The sequence below is a fragment of the Micromesistius poutassou genome, assembly GCF_964030765.1.
Source record: "Micromesistius poutassou genome assembly, chromosome: 6".
Classification (NCBI taxonomy): Eukaryota; Metazoa; Chordata; class Actinopteri; order Gadiformes; family Gadidae; genus Micromesistius; species Micromesistius poutassou.
In genome coordinates this window covers 12,247,466-12,256,840 of record NC_140276.1, presented here as the reverse complement: position 1 = coordinate 12,256,840, position 9,375 = coordinate 12,247,466, and the positions used below count along the sequence as shown (strand labels likewise).

The following is a 9,375-nucleotide window of genomic DNA, read 5'->3' as shown; positions in this document are numbered from 1 at the left end:
TTTGGCCAATGCTTTGGACTTCTCCTTTTGAAGCTAATGGAGAGATGCAGGGCGAACTCCCACCGAGTCCTTGTATTATTGTGTATCTGTTGAATGTTATTGTATGTTTATTACTGAAATAAATTTTCCTCATTGTTATGGTTGGCGTGGTGAACATTCCCACCACAGTACCAGGTTGTTTGATGGGGAAGTCTGCAGTAAGAAAAAAACTTTGCCCAGCCTCCTTTAAAATAGATCGAAAACAGGTGATATTCCTTTTATAAAGTGGAAAGTATGGTATCATTTGGCATCCGTTTTTGATTTTTTTTTTCCCAGATGAACAATTACCCTAAAATGAAAGTCCTTCATTAGGTTACTCGAACTGTTAAAAATCCATTTTACTCATGTATTAAAGATACTGCACATCATTATTGCCAGAGATCCATAGGCTTCTACAGAACGCAGAATGAAAACACCTTCTTAGTTGTGCTGCTAGTGTAAAAGTTAAAAGTTGGAAAACTATTGCACCTTAATGCCAGAAAGCACAATTCCTTCATTATTAAAAATTTCAATAAATGTTTTTTTTTTTACAATCCACCGACTAAATTCAAAAGGCAATGGATGACTTGCCAGTTTAAACATGTATCAGGTTAAATCAATGTATCAATCATATTCTGCTGGTAGTAATCAAGCCCCTCCAGATCAACAGATGTCAATCACTGCGTGTCCTTCTTTTCTTTGCGCCCGCCTCCAAAGATGGCCCCGGCCAGAGCCACAAGACCAAGGCCCACCACTGTGGCCACGCCCGCTGCCATGACAACCTCGCCTGCCCGGCGCACCTGTGGTTGGGGGGGAGGTGTCCAGTCACAAGGAGAGCACAGGGACTTAAGTGGTTAACCAAAGTGTCGTGGAAATATTAATCATAACTATAATACAATTATAAACCTTACATTAACCTTGTTTATATAATTACTAGTCAATCTAAAAAGGAACTGTTTACATTCTCCTTGAACCTTCGGAGTTCAGATTTGCATTCCCACTGGAGCCACTGAGTCTGATACTGAGGCCAGGCCAATCGACTGACTTCTTTGTTGTGTAGATTTGTTTAACTGTATTGCAGCCCTGCCTTACAGACTTGCAGACATGTCCACTTTCCCCATAGTGTATTGCAAATTCACTTGGCCTCTCCCGCCCTAATGTGTCATGAAGTGATCTGGGCTCACATGAATCTCTGTATCCGTAGACACAATTCTTGACAGTATCTGCCATGAATTGTGTCTGTCTGGGTTCTGTCTCCAACCAAAGTTAGATTGTGGGGCTGTGTTTGTTTACTCTACAATGATGCATCTGTGTTGCTTATCCCCGCACCCCTTAAGAAAAAACAACATTATATATATATATATATATATATATATGTGAGGCCAGGCCAATCGACTGACTTCTTTGTTGTGTAGATTTGTTTAACTGTATTGCAGCCCTGCCTTACAGACTTGCAGACATGTCCACTTTCCCCATAGTGTATTGCAAATTCACTTGGCCTCTCCCGCCCTAATGTGTCATGATGTCATGATATATATATATATATATATATACACATATACACACATAGAGCAAAGACGTGATGCTACATCATACCTGTCGAGACTGGGCCTTGCCGTAGCGCAGCTCGGTAGCAAAGTGCTCGCAGTTCATCTGGAAGACGCAGTAGGGCAGCTTGGCGCCAACCGACTCAAGGGCCTCCTGCACCACCAGGTAGGCCGGCCGCGGCTCATACTGGTCGTCCAGGGTGTTGTTGATCTGCCACTGGTCGGTCCCCACCACATCCCAAAGCTCGGCCCGCTTCACCAGGGCGTTCTCGCAGAAGACCGACATCATGCTGTTGGCTCCAGCGCCCGGAACCTCCGCTACAGTCAATAAGAGCATGAAAAGCACTTAGTTCTCCAAGCGTGAAGCTTATCTTGTTCCATGCTGATTAGCCTGGCTATGCACATAATGTGTTGGGTCCACTTCTGGTGAAGGCTGTGTGTTCCGTGGAGTCACTCACAAGGCGGTGCCAAATGGACAACATATCCATCACCAATGTACACAGCCCAGTGCTGGTAGGAGCCACGGAAGATCTCGATCAGGTCTCCTGGCTCCGGCTTCACGTCATACTAGAGATTTTTTTTTTTGATGCAGGGAGGAATTATTTTTGGAAACGGATGTCAAAGCAATATTATTTCTTGTCGTGATGAATAGGGTCTTTGTTTGAATTGCATAACAACAAGGTTTGGTTAGGTTTCTTATAAGCACTAGGATACTAACCAGGGTTGGGGCCATGATGAGGGAAAAGGTTTTAATTTCTTTCCTGTTTAAAAAAAAAAAAAAAAAAAGTTTTCTACACACATTCCTACACGTAGGCTATCTATTTGAATCAGTGAATACAGTTTTGCATCGTAGGTTAAATTACACATTTGTGTTGCTCTAAATACATAACAACGTGGCAAGGTTAGTTAAAATGCTAAAACAAATATTATGACTGACTTGAGCATATTTACAGATTTACATAATCAAGGACACGGTGGCCATTAACCTGGTTGAAATGGCACATGAACTGGTCCTACTGGTTTAAAACGCAGCGTTATGAGCCGAGATCAGCTGGTCGTCGCTCGTGTGGAGCACATAGCAACACACGACAACGTGTTAAACCACCTGGGTGTCAAACCTCGACACACGACCGCGGTTCTGTGGTGTTTGTGGACCTGATCTGCCGACCTTACCGTGCGGACCCCGCGGCTGATAAAGGCTTTCTGACGACGCTGGGAGAAGCCTCGGCGGCGTCAGCTGGTTGTTGTGAGCCTGATATCTGATGTTGTGGAACGTAAGGTCGGTGCACTGCTGACGTCACGCGCACACGCGCGCGCACACACACGCACACGCGCGCGCACACACGCACACGCGCGCGCACGCACACGCACACGCGCGCACACACGCACACGCGCGCACACACGCACACGCGCGCACACACGCACACGCGCGCACACACGCACACGCGCGCACACACGCACACGCGCGCACACACGCACACGCGCGCACACACGCACACACACACAACGGTAAGGTTAGTACCATATATATGTTGTGTACGTTTTTATATCATTTATTAATCATTACCAAAAACGTAAATACGCTTGATAAAAAATGACATGCTACCGCATCCTTGCTTTAAACGCAGATTTTATTACATCGGTGGTACCTAATGTTTTTAGCGCCTCCTCCAGGACCACCAGGTGGCGCCACCGAGGCCGGTGGGGGTTGTTGTTCACTACAATAACACTCGAAGAAGAGGCAACTTCCGTCTTTAATCGCCCTATTGATGTTTCTGTTCAGAAAACTAAGAACAAATATACATTTCCCTGTTGAAAACACAATTTATCCGTACATCTGAGGCAGGGGAGAGGAGGGGGCTTTTAATGTGAAGCCTCAATGTTAAAAGAGAAAGCGATGTCTGTGGTCTGTGACGCGATGCAGACCTCGCACCCGCACCCGCCGCCGAGCGCCCTGAGGTGAGTAGAGTCCACCCCCTCTACGGGTGAGGTTCACCCTCTACTTGTGAGGTTCACCCTCTACTTGTGAGGTTCATCCCCTCTATGGATGAGGTCCACCCCTTATGGGTGAAGGTTCACCCTCTCTATGGGTGAGGTTCACCCTCCCTTTGGGTGAGGTTCACCCTGTCCCTCCCTACTGGTGAGGTTCTCCCCCCCCCCCAATGGGTGAACGTGTAGGTCGTGTTTACTTCTCTACTTGTGTGGAGTAATAACTAGGGGTGGGAAAATCATCGTTTCTTCGATGCATCGCGATTCTCTCTAGAACGATTCCGTCTCGATGCAGATAAGGAATCGGAATTTTGATTTAAAAAAAATAAATCTTTTTTTTTGTTAATTTGTTTGCCTGCTGCAACATTCTGTTTGCCTGCTGCAGAGCGCTACAGAAAACTCTACTTTCTGCCTGCAGGTTCTCTGCGCAGAGAACCGACTTTATCTAATATAAAATATTAGATAAGGTAATTCATCTGTTGATTGTCTTTAATGATCATCACAAAAGTAGGAAGTGATTAGCAAACTCTAAGTAGCAAACTCAGATGTGTTTATATAGTTTGATTCCCACCCCTAGTAATAACATAGTTTCGTATTATGGTTGAAAACGATGTTATTACTGCACACAAGTATTGGGAAGTATACTGTAAAACCACATATTATGGTTTCATGGGGAAGTCTGCAGTATGAAAGCTATTGGCCGGCCTCCCTTAAAATATATTGAAAACCGGTTATATTCATTCTATAAAGTGGAAAGTATGGTGTCATTTGAATCCGGTTTTAGATTTTTTGCAGGTATCACAACAATGTCACGGTAGCAGCTGAAACTAATATAGTGTACTGCTTATAAAGATAAAGAATTAATAACAAGGAACACAATATATCCAGCGTCTCTTCCTCTCCTAGTGCCCAGGAGCTGTCCCAGGAGATCAAGTCCTTCATCAGCGGCGTGGACTCCGTCCAGGGCCGCAAGCTCAGCGTTCGGGAGCACGCCCGCTGCGCCGTCCGGCTCCTGCGCTCCGTCCCGGCCTGCCGTGGGGCGGTCCTGGAGCACCTGAGGGGCGTGTACGACGAGCATGTGTCTGCGTTCCTCCACCACCTGGAGACGGAGGGCGACGGCAGCGGGGGGGTCAGCTCCAACCTGGAGGACATCATACAAGTAAAGCCCCGCGCCGTTGTCTCACGTCGCATCTTAAGAATCACCTCCGGCCCCAACGATTTGTGGAAATAATCGAATTAGCGATTATTTCTACCAATATTGCGATTGCGATTTAGTTTTCAAAGTTCCTTATCTTCTGTATTATTCACTAAACAAGCAATACATCATTCTATAGTCTGACCAACACAACATTGGAAGCAGTCAACATATAATCTGCTCTTTCCTCCAGGACAGGCCTGTGTTGAGATGGTTTGATGCATGAATTGATATAACATCTTTATTGAACTATTGAATTGTAAAAGATAAATAAATATGAATCTTACTTACTGATCTCCAGTCAGTAACAGTAACAAATTCCCCCCCCAAAAAATTTTTTTTTGCACCCTCTGCAATTTGGACATTGCATTCTATTACATCGCTATCTCGGTTTGAATTCGATTAATTGTTCAGCCCAGTGCAAATCCATCTGTACTGACGGCATTACGTTTGGTTGAAATGCAATGAACATTGCTTTGAAAATAGTTTTTACTGTATTACTCATTCTACTGTCCTGTACCTTCTGCTTTGGCACCTGAGGGATTAATACAGCATCATCTACTTATCCACCCAAACCCGCCCTTGTTTTGCAGGAGGTTCACGGCGTGCTCTCTGAGTTCATCCGCCTCAACCCGCGGGCCTGGGCCCCTCTGGTGTCCGCCTGGGCCGTGGACCTGTTGGGCCAGATGAGCAGCAAGCATGCCGGCCGCCGCGCCACGCCTCACTCCTCCAGCCTCAACGAGCTGCTGCAGCTGTGGATGTCCTGCGCGGCAACGCGCTCCCTCATGGAGGCCTACTCCCAGTGCCTGGCCGCCATGCTGGCCTGGTGCCCCGACGCCTGCGTGGACGCCCTGCTGGACACCTCCGTCCAGCACTCGCCCCACTTCGACTGGGTGGTGGCGCACATTGGCTCGGCCTTCCCAGGGACCATCATCAGCAGAGTGCTGGCCTGTGGCCTCAAGGATTTCTGCTCCCACGGCTCCAAGGACCCGCTGCTGGCCCCGGCCGGGGGAGGGGTAGGAGACAAGGGGAGCCGCGTGCCCAAGATCGGCTCGGTGGTGGGGATCCTGGGGCACCTGGCTGCGCACCACTCGGAGAGCATCCGCAAGGAGCTGCTCCGGATGTTCCAGGAGAGCCTGAGCCCTGCCGGCCCGCTCTCCCCATCCTCCTCGGCCTCCTCCTGGGAGAACTCGCCGCAGCTGCGTCGCTCGGCGGTGCCCTTCCTGCTGCAGCTGGCTGCACTGTCGCCCACGCTGCTGGGCGCCGTGTCGGCCGAGCTGGTGGAGCTCCTGCGCCCGCCCATCCTGCTGCAGCTGCAGGCTCTGCTGCTGGGCCTCCCCAGGGAGGAGCTGGAGAACATGCTGGGGCTGGCCGTGCACCTCATCAGCCAGAGCCCCACGGGGGGCGCCCGCGTCCTGCGCTTCCTGGCGGACACGGCCACGCCCGCGTCGGTCATCATCTCCGGGCCGACGCCCTCGCCCCTGGACGGGATCCGGGAGGCCTGCGACCGCCTCCTCCAGATGCTGCTGCTGCATCTCCACAAGCTGGTCTACAACCGCTCCGACGGCGGCGAGGGCATGGGCCCCTCCCACCACGCCGCCGCCGCCCCGCCCCAGCGGGTCGTCCCCTTCCTGGAGGAGCTTCAGGCCCACGTGGGCGAGCTGTGCGCCGAGACCCTGCGGCTGGAGCGAAAGCGCCACCTGTGGCTGCACCAGCTGCTCTGCCTGCTGTCGGTGTATGGCGGCCCCAGTGTGGCCACGGAGGCCCTCTGCCAGCTGCTCACCCAGGCCCGCAACCCCGAGGAGCTGGCGCTGGCCTGGCAGCTGCACACGCCGCTGTCCGCCTGCCTGCCGGGCCTCATCCCGGCTGCCGTGGGCCGCTGTGTGGCCCAGATCCACACCCACACCCTGGGGCCCCGCCAGCTGCGGCAGCTGCTGCTGAACCTGGCGGCGGCGGTGCAGAGCCAGGACGAGGAGCGGCGGGGGGCCGGCCCAGCCGCCCAGGCCTCCATGGCCGTCCAGGTGGGCGGCGCCGTCTCGGGCCACCTGCACGACTTCTGCCCCCTGCTGCTGCACGGCGACCCGGCCGTGTCGCACGCCGCGGCGCGCCTCCTGTCCACCAGCCCCCTGCCGCGCCGCGCCGCCGCGCCCGCCCACCTGCTGCAGCTCTGCCGCGCGGCGGTGGCCCACTTCTTCGTGGCTCTGCGGCGGCGGGGGGAGAGCGGGTCGGGGCGCGACGGCGGGCAGGCGGGCGAGGCGGTGGGCTGCTCCGCCCTGCTGCTGGCGCGCCTGGCGGCCTACTCACCGCTGGCGCTGAAGGCGGTGCTGCAGCAGCTGGTGGAGGGCGCGCTGCACAAGGGCAACGCCGAGCTGTTCGGTGGGCGCATCGCCGACATGGCCGGGGACACGCCCCTCTCGCCGTCCCTGACCCCCGACCTCGGCGCCTCGCTGCTCGACACCAACTGCCGCTTCGGCAGCGCCGTCAACTTCTCGGGCAGCGTGTGGTCGGTGTTCCACGCCGGCGTGATCGGCAAGGGCCTGAAGGTGCGGGCCGCCAAGCCCCCCCACGACCCCGCCACCGTGGTGCAGGTGAGGCGCTGAGATGACTCTAGATGTTCTCTGGACATTGGTCCTCTTAAAGGACCAATGGACCTCATTTCCAAGTGAGCCAGTGTGTTATTTATCATTGGAGACCGTTTACAACGTGTTTCATTCAGTCCTTCTAGTTGTACTTCCTTCTATGTGTTGATAGAATAATGTTAGAAATAATAGTTTTATTTCTAACATTATTCTATCAACACAGACATTTACTTAGATAGTCTGGTGTTATAATTGGTTTGCCTCAGGTGTACTGTGGAGTGGGTAAAACTGTTTTTATTGGCAGGCTAGCAGTTCCCATTGACTTGCGCTAGCCTAGCACCGATTTCTAGTTTCCTAGTTGTGATTTCTGCAACTAGAAAGACTAAATGAAACATGTTGTAAACGGTCTCCAATGATTAATAACACACTGGCTCACTTGGAAATGAGGTACGATGTCCAAAATTCCGAACTACCCCTTTAATGTTGTGTTGATTTTGAAAGGATATGTTGTTATGATTAGATTTGATCCAACGTATTACTGTTCTTTATTTATTTATTCTTTGTTCCTTAGTCAGTCAGATCTTCTATTGGGTGACTCTCGGAAGTAGGTCTGGGAATCACAGGGTGCATCACGATACGATACGATACGCAATACATGGCCCGCGATACCAATAATATCTCGATACAGCGATTCTGCAATAATCTGTATATCGTTAGACAATCCTATAACGATACATCACGATGAATACAAAATGACCGTGAAAGGGTAAAGTGCTGGATTTCAGTCTTTATTCACAGTCCATACTGAGTTTTTCAGTTACTCGTCTTCGGTTAGTTAACTTCCCCAAGTTTCCTTCGTTCATGTGTTGAGGGCCTCCTCAAGGAGCAGGGAAATCTGTTTAGATCGCCTTATTTTATAAATTAAAATATCAATATTTGGGGGCGATATTTCCTGTCTAACTCTTTAATAATAAAGCATAAAAATGCAAAAGGAATTAAATTGGCACCAGTGTATCGATTCTCGTATTGCACGAGGAAGGGCGACGATATATCGCCGTATCGGTGTTCTGCCCCACCCCTACTCAGAAGTGATGTCGAGTCGGGGGGGCGACTTTAATGTGATGTTCTGACGGTCGCTGACACTCATCACCCGCCGTCGCCCCTCCCCTAGAACACCCAGACACTGCTGGCCGTCACCGTCCAGTGCTGCAGCTCCTCCCCCCTCAACGGCGGCGCCAACGGCTCCCAGCGGCACCCGACGCCTGACCCCGACGAGCCCCCACCGCCCATCAACGCAGAGGCGGCCAAGGTGGTGGCGATGACCCTGGTGGAGAACATCTGCCCCGACGTGGCCAACGGCGAGCTGTCCTGGCCGCCCGAGGAGCACGCCCGCACCACGGTGGAGCGGGACATCCACATCCGCCGCTGCTTCGAGGCGCACCCCGTGCTGTTCCCCCTGCTGCAGGTGGTGGCGGCCGGCCGCCCCGCCCTCTGCTACCTCTCGGCGGTGCTGCGGGGGCTGCTGGCCACGCTGCTGGCCCACTGGGAGGCGGCGCGCGAGGCCCTGGCCACGGACTCGCCCTGGCACCTGCAGGCCTCCTGCCTGCTGGTGTCCTGCATGGGCGAGGGCCAGCTGCTGCCCCCCGTGCTGGGCAACGTGCACGAGGCCTTCCCCCACCTCACGCCCTTCGAGGTACGGCTGCTGCTGCTGGCGCTGTGGGAGTACGTGCGGGGCAACGGACCCATGCCCCAGAAGTTTGTGTTCAGCCCGGAGAGGGGCCTGTTCTGCCGGGACTTCTCGCGGGACGGCGACGTGGCGCGCTACGTGGCGCCCATCCACAGCGTCCTGCACAAGAACATCGACCGGCTGGGACACCTGTGCTGGCGCTTCCAGCTCTGAGCGCCACAGAGGGAGATGTGGATCTGAGTCAGAGACTTCTCAAGAGGAAGATGTTTAACTCTGTTCCGGATTTGTATTGGGGCGGGGGGGGGGGGGGGGGGGGGGGGGAAGTTATCACTGTATCTGAGTTCCATTCAACGATTGCTC

At 52.7% G+C, this 9,375-nt stretch overlaps 2 protein-coding genes across 3 annotated transcripts; one reads left to right on the top strand and one right to left on the bottom strand.

Annotated features, from left to right (window-relative positions):
* Positions 1-359: 359 nt before the first annotated feature.
* LOC311345530 (phospholipase A and acyltransferase 3-like) lies at positions 360-2,853 on the bottom strand. The gene is made up of 5 exons (XM_084469950.1): positions 2,739-2,853; positions 2,284-2,326; positions 2,024-2,132; positions 1,615-1,883; positions 360-818 (listed from the first exon to the last, which is right to left on the bottom strand). The coding sequence occupies exons 2-5, from the start codon at positions 2,296-2,298 to the stop codon at positions 696-698; spliced, it is 516 nt and encodes a 171-aa protein (XP_084326076.1). The 5' UTR covers positions 2,299-2,326; positions 2,739-2,853; the 3' UTR covers positions 360-695.
* Positions 2,854-3,311: 458 nt separating this feature from the next.
* On the top strand, positions 3,312-9,320 carry ints5 (integrator complex subunit 5). Of its 2 annotated transcripts, none has more exons than XM_084469303.1 (4): positions 3,312-3,524; positions 4,461-4,713; positions 5,343-7,337; positions 8,500-9,320. In XM_084469303.1, exons 1-4 carry the CDS (start codon positions 3,445-3,447, stop codon positions 9,226-9,228), a joined length of 3,057 nt encoding a protein of 1,018 aa, XP_084325429.1. In that variant the 5' UTR covers positions 3,312-3,444; the 3' UTR covers positions 9,229-9,320. The 2 variants fall into 2 exon arrangements, with proteins under 2 accessions (XP_084325429.1, XP_084325428.1); XM_084469302.1 differs by having other exon boundaries at positions 4,443-4,713.
* The last annotated feature ends 55 nt before the right edge of the window (positions 9,321-9,375 follow it).

Coding starts and splice junctions, on each gene's coding strand:
- ints5 (XM_084469302.1), top strand. CDS start 3,445: ATGTTAAAAGAGAAAGCGATGTCTGTGGTCTGTGACGCGATGCAGACC. Junction 3,525..4,442: donor CCGCCGCCGAGCGCCCTGAG/GTGAGTAGAGTC, acceptor CAATATATCCAG/CGTCTCTTCCTCTCCTAGTG. Junction 7,338..8,499: donor ACCCCGCCACCGTGGTGCAG/GTGAGGCGCTGA, acceptor CCCCTCCCCTAG/AACACCCAGACACTGCTGGC.
- LOC311345530 (XM_084469950.1), bottom strand. Junction 1,884..2,023: donor TGTCCATTTGGCACCGCCTT/GTGAGTGACTCC, acceptor TATTGACTGTAG/CGGAGGTTCCGGGCGCTGGA. Junction 819..1,614: donor GCAAGGCCCAGTCTCGACAG/GTATGATGTAGC, acceptor CCCCAACCACAG/GTGCGCCGGGCAGGCGAGGT.